The sequence below is a fragment of the Adiantum capillus-veneris genome, chromosome 4, assembly GCF_014529385.1.
Source record: "Adiantum capillus-veneris isolate H3 chromosome 4, ASM1452938v2, whole genome shotgun sequence".
In the NCBI taxonomy this organism is placed as follows: domain Eukaryota; kingdom Viridiplantae; phylum Streptophyta; class Polypodiopsida; order Polypodiales; family Pteridaceae; genus Adiantum; species Adiantum capillus-veneris.
This window is the reverse complement of record NC_140934.1, coordinates 65,198,322-65,213,008: the sequence shown is the minus strand read 5'-3', so window position 1 is coordinate 65,213,008 and position 14,687 is coordinate 65,198,322. Positions and strand designations below refer to the sequence as shown.

Here is a 14,687-nt window from a genome sequence, read left to right as displayed (position 1 = left end):
TAGCTTCAAAAGCCTACATCATTTCATAGACACCATGCCTATATCAAAAAATTAAAAGGTATTCCTAATGGCTTCAAAAAAATTAAAAGGTGCTCCTAGTACAAAGATTCCTTTCAAAATCAAGAAAACAATGCATTAATCTATAGCACATAACGACAGGCAATGACAAAGCACATAGATTTGCAACAATATTACCTAAGAAAGATGAATACAACATTGCGAGAGAGAGAGAGAGAGAGAGAGGAAAACGCTAATTAGATAGAACTTAGAAGAAAAGGCTAAAGGAAAAATGAAAGAGGAGAGAAACACCTATTTATATGAACACAAAAAGTCTTTTGACTTTCCATCTTCATTTGTCTTTTGACTTTCCACCTTCATGTATCTTTTCATTCACCCTTCACTTATGCACTTAATATGTTTTGAAAGAATTTTTATTTTTCTGAGATTGGGGAGACCTAATCACTTGCTCCAGATGTTTTTGGAATTTCGAAAAAATTAAGAGCATTTTGGGATTTTTTTGCAAAATATGAGGGTATTCATTTTGGTAATTTTCCGGAAGGAATGCCGCACTGCCTGTGGCGCTGCGGTCTCGACATAAGGAGGAAGACCAGGCCCCTTCTCCTCATCCTGCCGCTGCTATGGCGAAATCTCCTCGCCAAGCTAATGATGAGCGTGCCCCTGCTTGCCTTGGCCTTTCCATCGCTTTTTGCCTCGTTGCCATCGTCCTCTATTTAGCCTCTGAGCGCACTACCCCGCCGGTCAGTCCACTAGAGAGAGAGAGAGAGAGAGAGAGAGAGAGAGAGAGAGAGGTTCCTAAGCTAGATATCACAAGCTGAATACAAACGATCACAAGGACTTAATGGTTTGTGAAATATTGTTAACGGTTGACGTCTCTGTGCCCATTACTTCTCTTGTGATTGGCCATATGCTTGTCTAGCCTCCATTGGCTCCGGCGTTTCCTGGTCTAAGGGGTCGCCGTCTGGTGTAAGTTGCCGTCTAGTTTGAAACCGTTTCATGCAAAATAGCCTTGAAGAAGACTAGCGCTCCAAACTAGGATAATGGGCTCCCCTTCTTGTAGCATCATCAGTGTCTGTGCATGGGAAGCTTTTAAGTCACCAAGCCTCGTGAATCAACAGTTTGCATGTGATCAGCTTGTTGAGAATTGAGAGAATTGACTTCTGTAGGCAAAGCTTTGCAGAAAAATGTTATGTACAGATACCTTTACCTTATGTGTTAAAGGGATCGTTTTTTAATTAAACTCATTGCTCAATTGTGTTTCCTTGCGTTTCAAGACGAGGAAACCATGGTTCCGGGCCTTAGGCAGGCGTTTCTTGCAACTTAGCCTCATCGCATGTGGTGAACAGGGAGCAAATGAGTCTACCCTTGTTTTAAAAAAAGGAGTGGTGGGGGTTGTCATCCATTGGATGGGGATAAGTGAGTTGAGTATGGCCCCTTGATTGTAGGAGGAGTGCCTCCCTAAAACGTCTTTTTTGGCGCTGATAAAGAGCTGGTTCAACAGCTTTGTCTTCTTGTGACCCGAGGAACAGAATTGTCAGGCCTAAGGTAGGTTTGGGTAGGCCAGGGCCCAGGACGCTCATGCGGTTCAGGCGGACTATATTTAGCAAGCTACGGGCCTATATATAGCATGTTTGGGTGGAGAGTTGCATGCATGAGTTCCTAGTCGCCTCATATTGGTATCAGAGCTCAGGGGAGGAGGGCAGCCATGGAGGAGGAGGAGAACCGAAGGAGGAGAAGCGTGGCTGCTCTCTCTCTCTCTCTCTCTCTCTCTCTCTCTCTCTCTCTCTCTCTCTCTCTCTCTCTCTCTCTCTCTCTCTCTCTCTCTCTCTCTGGGGCCGTGGGCAAGCTCCATGAGGAGGGGATCCTCCTCCCGATGCTGCAGTATGGGCATGGAAGAAGATTCGGTAGTCGTTAGCCGTGGGAGCGGCCGCCTCCACACAAGGAGGATAGAGCAAAGGCCTGCTCTGTTTGAGGCGGAAACGGTACCAAAGGAGATCGTCTCGATGACATGAGCATAAATCTTTGCTTATGCAGGCATGGCCAAAACAGACTGTATCGACGGGCGTTTGTTTTCCTCTCCATCTGTGCTCTGCATCGTTGCCTCCATGGCCTTGTTTTCTCTTTCAAACGCGGCCGCCCAAGGCACGGCCTTTTGGCGATGAACCCATTTAAGGGAGGACGCCCATAGGGGCATACCCCCCCTCACACCTGTAACAGGCTTGGACACTCCAAGCGAGAGATCTATAGCAACACACGAACAGAAACTTCAAAATCATTGAACTTTAATAGAGAGAGAGAGAGAGAGAGAGAGAGAGAGAGAGAGAGAGAGAGAGAGAGAGAGAGAGAGAGAGAGAGAGAGAGAGAGAGAGAGAGAGAGAGAGAGAGAGAGAGAGAGACACGGCCCGACGTAGTTCCGTGCCCAGAGGTTTTGGCCCCAAAGTCTGGCGCCCCTTTCGGTATTTCTTTATCGTTAATCACTGCAACGTACAACTCCCGAGGGACCTGTGCTCTCAAACTCTGGTTTCAAATGCTTTGTAAAGTGAGGCCCCAAGGGCTCTTATAAACAGTACATGGGATGCCCAAAAGCAATCAGTCTAAAAGCACTTTCATCCAAAAGCTCTGGGCTCCAAAAGCTAGCGTTAGAGATTTCCAAAAGCAGCCAGTGTAATTTGCAAAAATCCGTACATCTTGTGTAACAAACTTGGACACCCCAAGTTTGGAATCTGTCGCGACACGAGAGAGATTCACTTTAAAAACTTCACAAATTTAAATTACAAACAATTGAGTCGACACGGCTCGTGCCCAGAGAGATTGGCCCCAAATACTGGCTCCCCTTTCGGTATTTCTTTTTGTGTTAATTAGTGAGCAAGTACAGGTGCCCTGGGCTCTCCTCTGCTCACCGGGGGTCTTATTTAAAGGCCCTTGGCCTTGGAAAAGCAGGTTACATATAAAGCTTCAGTTCCAAAAGCATTTGGTGTGCTAAAAGCTTGCGCTAAAACAACCAACGCAAATCATGGAATTACAGCTTGCCGTGTTAGCAGCGCAATTCGCAGGCGTGTGTACAACCAGCCACGTCAGTAGGTTCTACGTCTTTTTTAAGGTTTTGTGTCAGTTAGGCCCCATTGGCACTTATCCATAAGTTGAAACAACTTATAGGCTTGTAGTATTGCAAAATGGGACATGACATGTCATCAATTTGTGACATATCCCCCTCTTGAAAGAGTTGTAATCGTTCTCGATTACGCTTGCGAAACAGACAGAGGCCATAAACCAGTTCAGCAGACACTGACTGTAAGTATCGACGCACTAGACAACACACATCTAGCACTTGCACAAAGACGATAGTCACATCACATCACATCAAATCAATCACATAAAAATTGATTCCAAATTTAAGACCATATTTAGCGTCACATCTAGATCCACAAAGGACCTCACTGATGTCAGATTAAACTAATCCTTATTGCGATCATGTCTATAGATTCTCAAGTCCATGATTCCTTCCAACGTATTTAGTAATCTCATCTAGATCCACAAAGGACCTCACTGATGGCGGATTCAACTAATTCTTATTGCGATCATGTCCATAGTCTTGCAAGACCAAAATGCTGCAACCATTCCGTCTCGCAAACCTGCACTCAACACAATCAGATGAGTGAGCACAAAAATCAAATTTATTCTCGGGAATTTTCATTTCAAATGATTTCTTTTATAAAGTCATACAATAGAATACTATCAGCACAACGGTATCCTTGAAGTCCAAAAGGAAATCAGTGACTCTATTCTATCCAGGTAATGTGTGACAAAGGAGCGGAGTGACTCTCCCTCCGACCTCGTGCAGTCCCGTCTGCCGATCTGCGGGATCTTTTGGAGTAGACGCAGCTAAACCAAAAGCGTCAAGGTAATGTTCCAAAATTTGAGGAGTATCTGTGTCACAAAGTGTTGACGTGTCTGCCCGAGAGCATGCGGGAAACCCTAACCCTGATTGCTGCTGAAAACACTAATTCTGGAACCTGCAAACCCTAAAATATACCAAAACACCTAACCCTAACCCTAACCCTAAAAACTGCCATAAACCCTAACCCTAGGGCAGCAAGCTGAACCCCCTGAAAAAGCGCTGACTCGATGACGTGGCACTGTACGGCCAGGCCCGGATTTTGCGGCACCGATTTTCAGCTTTTGCGTCAGTTTTCTCTACGCAAATTGAGCATAAGAGGAGAGAGAATTCCACTGCTTTTATTTTATTAAAAGTCCTACAGAGAGAGAGCTTGTCAGAGAAAAGAGTTCTGCTTTATTTTTAAGCTTTTGGGGCTTTGCTTTTGGCATCCCTTGTAAACTTTAAATAAGTGGTTTGGGCACACTCTCTGGACGCAGAGTCTGAGAGTGAAACCCGAACCACTCTCTTGTACTTTGATCTGATTAATACATAAAGAAATACAGAAAGGGGCGCCAGTCTTTGGGGCCAATATCTCTAGGCACAAAACTCCGTCGGGCTAGTGCAAATCTATTGTGAACTGTGAACTGTTTTGAAGTGGTTATTTGGTGCTGTCGTGATTGATTCTTGACTTGGAGTGTCCAAGTCTGTTACAATGGTATCAGAGCACGGCCGATTTCTCTTCTACGGGAAATCCGATCCCAAATTTTTTCCCGCGGCACCTATGGCTTCACGCAAGGATCAGTCGACTCCCTCTGCATCCGGAGATGCGGGCAGGGATCACAACGAAGATTTCGGCAAAGAGTATGGCCCGCTTCGGCCTACTCAGGCGGAGCAACGAGAGATGAAGCATCGTCAATTGATCGGTGATGCAACAAAGATGATGCTCAGTTTTGCGAAGGATCCGAAATTGGCAAAATATATGAGCGAGACTTCTTTTCAAGAAGTGCATGCTCAGTGGCAGAAAACCACACCACCACCCCCGAAACCCGCTCTCAAGAAACCTTCCGATCACAAGCAATATTCAGAGAAGGAATTAGAAGAGGTGGTTGATGCACGGATTGCTCAGCTTTTTGACGCGCAGAAGAAAGCCAAAAAGCACGGCAAAAAGCAGAAGAAAGGCACTGACTTCCTGGGTTACTTGGGTCGTCAGTCGACATTTGATAAAGCAAAGAAACAGAAGAAGCGTGTTCGATTTGAAGAAGTACCGAGTTCTTCTTCTTCTTCTTTTGACAGTTCTTCTAGTTCTTCAGATTCGAGCGAAGAAGATAGAAAAGGCAAAAAGCGAAGCAAGAAACAATGCTTCGGAAAGGGCAAGAAAAAGGCAAAGAAGTCTAAATCTCGCCCAGTGAGTGACAGTTCTATAGAGGACTCGTCTACAGATAGTTTAGACTGTGATGATGGCAGATTTTATGCGAACAAGAAGAATTTTTACAAAGCCAATCAGTATGACTTTCTGGAAGATAGAAGCAAGAAAGTTCGAGAGTTTAAGGAAGGTGGACAGTCGATCAAATTTGACACTTTTTCAGGATACAAAGATGCTTCGAAGGCTTTGTCTTTTATACAGCAGTTTGACATCGCTTTCGTGGGAGGAGGCTACTCAGAGCACTCCAAGATTCGGAGAGCTGCCTCTTACTTTAAGGGGAATGCTCGAACTTGGTGGTCCACGCTTCTTTTAAACAAGACTGGGCCAGTTAAATGGCTTAAGAGCCTTTTTATTTCTTCTTGACTGATGCAAGAGTATGAACGCGATATACGAGCTGCTTGGAACCATCTTCGGATGACTAACAAATATACAGTGGATGCTTACTGTGAGAAATTCTGGAGCTCGTTTCTACCCGCCTCTTCATTCAAGATCTCGTTCAGAGAACAGATTGAGCGGTTCACCTTGGGTCCACCTACAGAGATCCGAGATCACTGCTTGGAACAGAAGTCAGCTTCTATTGAGGAGTTGATGAGTCATGCAAAGCGGGGCTTTGCCATTCACTCTGGCAGTCTAACCTACCCCATCGATGAGGTCATGCCACAATGAGCGGAACAGACTTCGGGAATGAAAGTAGAAAGAGAAAGAGCAACGCAGAGAAGAAGGATGCACGATCCAAGCTTACTCCTCAGGAGAGAGCTCGCTTCATCAGGGAGGGAAAGTGCTTTGGATGCGGGGAACATGGACATATCTCCGTGAAGTGTCCTAAAAAGGCACAGAAAGAACAGAATGATAAGGACGACGACAGGCCTGAGAGTTCGAGAGCAGCTGAGGACTGTGGAAGAAAAGGCAAGATGAAAACGGGACTGGTTCCAGATTGTGTGGGTACCGATCCCAATACCATGGACGAGAGTACAGAACTTTGCCGAGCTTGGGGCAAAGTGAAAGACCAAGAGGCCTTGATCTTCTTTGATGGAGGAGCCAAGGCCAACTTCATTTCACCGGAATTGGTGGCGCGGCTTGAAATCACTCCCGATCGGATGGGACCACTTGGGGAGGCACCCGGTAGGGACGTAGGGACGTAGTCATTATACCTGTCATTGGCAAACTTCGGTTGCATTGTCAGGGGTATTTGGGGCACGAGGACTTTTTCATAATGCCTTTGGAAGGTTGTGATGTTCTCTTAGGGATTCCCTGGTACCACAAGAACAATGCCGTGGTCGATTATTGGGTGAGGAAAGCAACGTTGATACAGAGAAGGGCATAACCATTGTATTTGATATTAAACTGAAGGTCGAGTCTGTCCCTATTGTATCGGCTTCGGCCATTTCTAAATTAATGAAATCCAGTCTGTTTGTTTACTCGATCTTTATGAAAGAATTGAGCGATAAGGATAGGACAAATATGTCTAAACTTGATAAAGAACGCCAAGATTTTGTCCACTCTCACGCCGATTGCTTCTCAGAGGGCCTACCAGGCGAGTTACCACCTTCTCGTCCTGAAGATCATACCATTGATCTACCATTGATCTGATACCTGGAAGCACACCATCGAATCGGCCACCTTACCGTGTGAGCCGAGCACAGATTGAAGAGATTATGAACCAAGTGAAAGACTTCTTGGAATAGGGTCTTGTAACAAACTGCTGACGTGTCGACATACTGAAGAACAGAGCTACCGGCCTAGGGGCCTAAACCCTTAGAAGAACAAGCAACAGAAGAAGTGTCACAAAGTGATGACGTGGCTGCCCGAGTGCAGAAAACCCTAACCCTAATTTCTGCCAGAAACCCTAATTCTGGAAACCCTAATTGCTAAAATCCTAATTTTGGAAACCCTAATTGCTAAAACCCTAATCTTTGAAACCCTAATTTTGGAAACCCTAACCTAAAACCTGCAAACCCTAATTCTGAAAACCCTAACCCTAAAACTACAAAAACCCTAACCCTAACCCTAAGGGCAGTAGGCGGATTTTCGAAATTTGCGCTGCTGATGACGTGGCAAGCTGTACGGATTTTCGTGATTTACGTTGGCAGCTTTTTGGCTTTGCTTTTGGACCAGAAGCTTTTAAGTTTGAAGGCTTTTTACTGTAAACTGCTTTTTAGGCCAAGGGCCTTTAAATATGAGGTTAGGGCTCATTCTTTGGGATGCTTCCTGGCGAAGGTGCAGAGTCTGGAGTACCGGCTTGTACTTTGATGATGCAATATAAAGAAATACCGAAAGGGACGCCAAGGTTTGGGGCCAATACTCTCTGGGGTGGAATTCCGCCACTGCGTGTCGCGTGTCGTCTCTCTCTTTCAGTTCAGTTGTTATTGAAGTGCTAGAAGTTTGTCCAGTCTGTTCTTTTCTATTGGCACGTGGTGCTCGTCTTGTGACAGGTCTTGTCCAGCCTAGTACTTCACCGTATTGCTCTCCAGTGTTGTTGGTTTTGAAGAAAAACGGATCTTGGAGAATGTGCATCGATTATAGAGCTCTCAACAAATTCACCATCAAGAATAGATTTCCGATTCCTAGGATCGATGATATACTCGACAGATTACAGGGATCCTCGTGCTTTAGCAGGATTAATTTGAAGAGTGGATATCTTTAGATCAGGATCGCGCCGGGAGACGTCTACAAAACAGCTTTTCGGACGACTTTTGGGTTATTTGAGTTTTTGGTGATGCCTTTTGGCTTAACCAATGCTCCTATGACATTTAACCGGATGATGGACAGGGTTTTTCGAGAGTACAGGCTATTTGTTGGCACTTTCTTTGATGATATCATTGTTTTCTCAAAGAATGAGGCAGAACACAGAGATCATCTGCTTCAGGTCTTTTAGGCATTACGAGATCACAAGTTAGTGATTAATGCAAAGAAAAGTGAATTTTGCCTACCAGAGATACACTTTTTGGGACACATTGTCTCAGCAATAGGAGTGCAAATGGATCCGGCCAAGATAGAGACTATACGTGATTGGCCCGATTTGACGAATGTCCATGATGTTAGAAGCTTCTTGGGACTGTGTTCGTACTACAGGCGGTTCATTTGAAAGTTTGCAGAGGTTGCTTTCCCTTTGCATATCTTGACATAGAAAGGAGTCCCTTTCTCGTGGGGACCCACAGAGGTGACTGCCTTTCAGACACTGAAGGAGAAATTGATTACGGGACCAGTTTTGACTTTGCCGGACTTGCAGAAGTCATTTGAAGTATATTGTGATGCTTGTGGTCGTAGTCTGGGTGCGGTCTTAATGCAAGAAGGCCATGTCATTGCTTACTAGAGCCGATTGTTCTCAAGGCCGGAGATGACAACACAAATTTATGAGAGATTTTGGCGGTTATCCATGCTCTTACTCAGTGGCGGCAGTACCTACTCGGAGCGGATTTTACTGTCTTTACAGACCATCAGAGTTTGCGCTACTTCTTGTCACAGAAGCAGCTTTTGGAAAAGCAGATGTGGTGGGCGAACATCTTGTCACAGTTTCACGTCCATTTGCAGGGATAGAAGAATGTGGTGGCAGATGCTTTGTCTCGGAAGCTGTTGATTCTGGCTATTTCCGCGATACATCATAGGAGCTTCGAGGATATGGTTGACCAGTATGCAACAGATACGGATTTTGCAGACGTTTTCACACGGATACGGGATGGGGAGACAGTAGTGGGATATTCCATTCGGGATGGCTACTTGATGAGAAAAACCATGTTGTGCGTTACACAACCGTTGAGGGAAAAGGTTATGACTGTATGCCACCGTCCACCTTTTACGGGTCACTGCGGCATTGCTACCACCATGAAAGGGGTAGAGAGATACTTCTTTCGGCCGAGACTCAAAAAGGATGTGTTAGAGTTTGTGTGCAGTTGCTTAGTATGCCAGAAGGTCAAGTTTGACAGGCATAAAGCACAGGGATTGTTATAGTCTTTACCCATATCCACCCGCCCCTGGGAAAGTATTGCAATGGATTTCAGTTTTGATCTCCCGAGAACATAGAGTGGTCACGATGGTATTTGGATTGTTATTGACAGATTTAGCAAACAGGCTCCTTTCATTTCAGTGAAGAAAACAGTCAAGGTGGATGTCACAAGGCGGGCACCATGTGCCCATAGAAAAGAACAGACTGAACAGACTTTTAGCACTTCAATAACAATTGAACTGAAAGAGAGAGACGACACGCGACACGGAGTGGCAAAATTCCAGCCCAGAGAGTATTGGCCCCAAACCTTGGCGCCCCTTTCGGTATTTCTTTATATTGCATCAACACAGTACAAGCCGGTACTCCAGACTCTGCACCTTCGCCAGGAAGCATGCCAGCGCATGAGCCCTAGCCTCATATTTAAAGGCCCTTGGCCTAAAAAGTAGTTACAGTAAAAAGCCTTTAAAACTCAAAAGCTTCTGGTCCAAAAGCAAAGCCAAAAAGCTGTCAGCGTAAATCACGGAAATCCGTACAGCCTGCCATGTCATCAGCCAGCGCAATTTTTGGAAATCTAGGGTTAGGGTTTCTGCAATTTTAGGGTTTTTGGCAAAGAATAAGGGTTTGCAGGTTTTAGGGTTAGGGTTTTCAGAATTAGGGTTTCAGCAGTTAGAGTTTCTGGCAGGAATTAGGGTTAGGGTTTCTGCTCTCGGGCAGCCACGTCATCACTTTGTGACAGTTTAGGCCCCTCGTCCACATCTCCAAGTTGGCTCCATTCTTTAGGCTTTGACACGTCAGCAGTTTGTTACACCGGATTACTTAGCAAGACTGTTTGTGGCCCAGATTTTCAGATTACATGGCATGCCTGAGACGATTGTCTCCGATAGAGACCTCAAATTTATGAGTTTGTTTTGGAAGGCAATTTGGGAGAACATTGGCACGCGATTGCAGTTCTCGTCATCGTTCCACCCGCAGACTGATAGGCAATGTGAGATTGCCAATTCAGTGGTTCTAGATTTATTGAAGTCTTATATATTGGATTAGAAGACTCAATGGGAAAAGAATCTACCTTTGGTGGAATTTGCCTACAATAACACGATACACTCTTCGACGGGGAAGGCGCCATTTGAGATTGTTGAAGGTGTTGTGAAGGTTCCACCCTTCCTAAGCACGAAAGATAAGATCTTTGAAGCGGGTGAATATACGCGAGATGTAGATACGGCTTTTGCTAAGGTTTCGCGAGACTTTGTAGAAATCTCAAGAACTACAGAAAAAGGCAGCGGATCGCCATCGTTGCGACTTGAAATTGAAGGAGGATGATTGGGTGCTCTTACGTTTTGAGAAGGCACGCCTGAGAAAGAAAAAGGGAAAGGAGAGGCTTTTTCCAAAGCTTAGTATGCGATACTACGGACCTTTCCAGATCATTGGAAAGATAAATGATGTCTCCTTCCGACTGAAACTGCCTGATACTTGGAGGATTCACAATGCATTTCATGTGAGTCTCTTGAAACCCTTTAAAGGTGATGTGCCTGATGATGGGGAGCCTGATGAGCAACCCGAAGTGAAAGAAAACGAGGAGATCCTTTTTCTTGAACAGATTTTGGCACATAAGGATATGAAGAATAAAGGTAAAGTCCGAAGGTGGTTCTTGGTTAAGTTCAAGAACTATCCTGCATTGGATGCGAAGTGGATGGAGGAGGAGGACCTTGCAGATACTCCTCAGATTGTGAAACTTTACCTCGATGCTTTTGGTTTAGCATAGTCTACTCCAAATGCAACCCAGAATTCAGCTTCGCCGGAGATCTGGTGCAGTGGGATGCACAAGAGGGGAGTCACTCTGCTCCTTTGTCTACAGATGCCTTGATTTAGATACTAGAGTCATTGATGTCTCTTTGAGCTTCAGGGATACTGAAAGCTGACAATATTCTACACTTTATGAAATGGAATTCCTGATTATGATACTGATTTGTTCTTGACTTCTTTTAAGTGTAGGAACTGATAGATGAAATGACTGCAGCATTTTGGTATGATTGATCTCGAATAGACATGGTTGCAATAGGGGTTAGTCAATCGGACATCGGATGAGGTTCTCATGACCGACTCGTTCGACTACACGTCGCCGGCGTGGGGAGTCCATGGTTGCTACTACTAGTGCTCGTCCTGAGAGAGCTACTCGAGCACGTAGGCCTAGACGCAGTGTTGCAGAGCTTACTTCTACTACTAGGCGACTTACTCCGACTCCTTCAGAGTGTGAGAGTGATGAGGGGAGTCAGTCAGATGGATCTCAGTAGTCTCTTTTTGAGTCTAGAGGAGCGACTCACTAGCGCTCAGATTTGCATATTTTGTCATGCTACTCTATCATTTTGTCATGGGACACCTTTTTTTGTGTTTGCCGTATGGGCTTTGACACCATCACTCCAGTCTTGACTCTTTACAGTCTTGTGCTATGTAGTCTGTCGAGTCTCGACAAGATTATGGTTTGGATTTCATCTTATTTACATGGAGAATTGACTTATGTGCTTGACATTCTATGTGCATTGTGTTCAAACTTCACTATCTAATCCATTGTTTTGTTTAGTTCTACTAGTAATGTTCGATGAATCAGAAATCTTGAGACTTGAATGTGCAAGTAGTTACTAGTTGTAACTTGTAACTTTGTAAGTTGTAATTTCTTGTCGCTTTGAGGTTTAAATTTTGCTCACTTTCAGTTTGTTACAGTTTAAATTATGTAGCGGTCTATACCTTGGAAAGTAGAGGTAATGTAATCGATATTGATCACATTATCATATATGATGATATCTCCCTCTCTCAAGCATCTAGATTCTAGATTTGGCACAAATGTGTGCAAATGTGCATTGCATTGTGCACACCTATTATGTATATATATAATACTATATATACCCGCGTTTCGGTCATACGTTTCACCGAGGCTCCTCTCAAGGGTGAAATGCCCCGTTTCGGGGTGAAACGTTTCGCGGTTACGCTGAGGCCTTTTCATTTAGCCATATAGATTGATAGTTTATTTGTAGGCTTCTTTTGTGAAATTTCAAATGTTTTTCCTAATTTTTAAGGGTTTTTTACCAATAGTGCGTATTTTTACGTACCTTAACCTCAATCCATAAAGGACTACGTACCTTATGTACCGAATACGTACAGTATCCTTCACTTTCCCTTAAGGGATCTGCCAAACTTGCCCCGATAGCTTAGGGGTTTATAGTCGTCTAAGCTCTCCTTTGCTTACTTCAAGCCCTTGCTTGCTTCGACCAAGCTCGCCCTTGCTTGCTTCAAGTTTATTCCCTTGCTTTGCTTGCTGGCCTCGACAAGTTCTTCTCCTTAGTTCTACTTCCTCTCCCTCGTTTTGCTTTGCTTCCACTCTCCTTGCTTGCTTCTTGTTCAAGCTCGAGAGAGAAAAAGCAAAGCTCTTTGTTCAAGCTCGAAAGAGAGAGAGCTCGAGCCTCTCTTGCTCGACCGAGCCTCTCTTGCCTAGTTCCGAGAGCGAGAGACTTTCCTTCCTTGGCTTCGTAACACCTTCCTTTCTTGCTTCACGCCCAATCTCCCTTGTCCCTAGCCCTCGCTATATTTGGCTAAACCCATCAGTCACGGCGCCGTGACTGATGTGGCGCGTGACTTATGGTGATGACGTGGCAGCTGAATCGCAACTAGCACCGTTTGCGGTGGGAGTGGTTCCAAATCCGCTCGCAAGGCCCTCCTAGTCTCTTTGCGCTTCTGCAGCGACCTCATCCGAGCACCGTAGCGCCCAGCGCGAGTGCTTTTCCCCTACTGCTCGTCGTCTTTTTCTTTCCTGCACGCCTTTGCCATGCCTTTTTCTTCACATTAGGTTAAAGTTAAAAGAAAAACCCTTTTAGGCGGCCATCCTTAGGCCCTTGGGCGGCCATTGAGAAGGCCTTTGGACGGGCCTTGGTTGTCTTGGGTGGGCTAGCCCATCTAGGGTGTGGCTTATGGGAGGCCTTTTTAGGGCTCCACTTACATATTGGCCAAGCTCCACTGGGCGGCTCTTTGGGCGGCCACCTTAATCAAATCGCCACAACATTAGGCATACACACTAAGCAATGCCAAGCACAACATCTTTCCCCTAGAGTCTTTGTCTAACCTTCATCTTGAACTTCGATGCCCGTATCAACCTCTCGTACAATCCTGCATACCTTTAAGATGCAAGTATAGGTGATTGCATTGAAGTAAAGCCTTCTCATCACATCCAATAAAAGGTGTCAGAGTTTCTTTCTTGTCAACCAAGTATTGTCAATTGCGACCTCTGCCGGCCAAGCACTGCATAAAATGACATCCCGGGCATGAGAAGCTACTACTGCTCCCGCATCCAAAACTCTAGACAATAGACACAACTCCAAGCTGAGACACCGACCGAGCCGACTGGACTGGTACGGAGCCGGCCCCCGGTGTATCTTAATCGGCCAATATCTTGGCAACTAGAACTCCGATCACTGATCTGAAAAGATCGACGCGCTCCACAAAGTGAACACTTCAGGCCCGTGCATTCATTTCATTTTTGTCACCTCACTGCAGTTGCCCAATCTGGTACGGAACTGCAATCGACTCAAACTTCAATATGCCTTAACTTCTTCACTGTAGCTCCTATCGACGAACCATAAAGACAGGCCGGTAGAGCACTTCAAGCACTACAATTCTAGATCATAAACTCCCATCTGTGCTCACTTCAAGCATAATCATTTTTGGCATCATTAAGGCATCTGGTTTCACCTTGGCCATGGAGATTCTTGAAGAAGGAAGAAGCATGACTCTAGACGAAGTTGAAGCATTGAAGGCGCCACAACAGACTCTGTCGCTTTTGGCGCGGTCTAAAGAAGCAAGCGTTGCAAACCTTTATGAAGTTCAAGTATCGCTTGACCCATGCATCAGAGTGGGCCGGCGAAGAGTCCTTTCGAGGATTCCAGAAGTTGTTGGCGATCTCCCTCGACGCCATACAGCTCGATACCAGTATCTCACTTTGAAAAGGAGAGGATGTCACGTGACACATCCAATCCTATGTGTCCGTGGACAAGCTACAACATGACCAGGGTTCAATTCAGTCAAGTCAGTCTAGAATAGGAAGTGATCTGGCACTTTTGTGAGTCTGTTCGCAAACCGTGCATGTCCAGACACTTAGAGTAGATGCATATCCTCTGGTTGCACACATCATGATCATCAGTTTTCTGTCAGGACCCATCAGGAGCATTTTTACAGTGCATAGATCTATTTTCCCTATTTTTGACATTTTTCACTTATTATTTTTAAGTGACTTTTGTTGGAAAGTAGGTAGGGCAATTTTGCTAAGCAAGTATATCAAGAAACCTAGCGCTAGCACTTTTTGGCAGAAGAGGGAGCAGGAACTTCGGTTCAACAGACACCTTCTCAGCAGGACCCCAGCAGGCCTAGCGTTTTTGCAACATAGC

General features: G+C 45.1%; 1 protein-coding gene across 1 annotated transcript in view; it reads left to right on the top strand.

Moving 5' to 3' along the window:
- Window positions 1-539: 539 nt before the first annotated feature.
- The window catches only part of LOC147459320 (membrane-associated progesterone-binding protein 4-like), a gene marked incomplete at its 3' end in the record, with an annotated part of 37,534 nt that continues 23,386 nt past the window's right edge, over window positions 540-14,687 (top strand). The window contains exon 1 of the mRNA XM_086511577.1: window positions 540-758. Within this exon, the coding sequence (XP_086367703.1) occupies window positions 639-758 (120 nt within the window). The remainder of the gene's footprint in view (window positions 759-14,687) is intronic.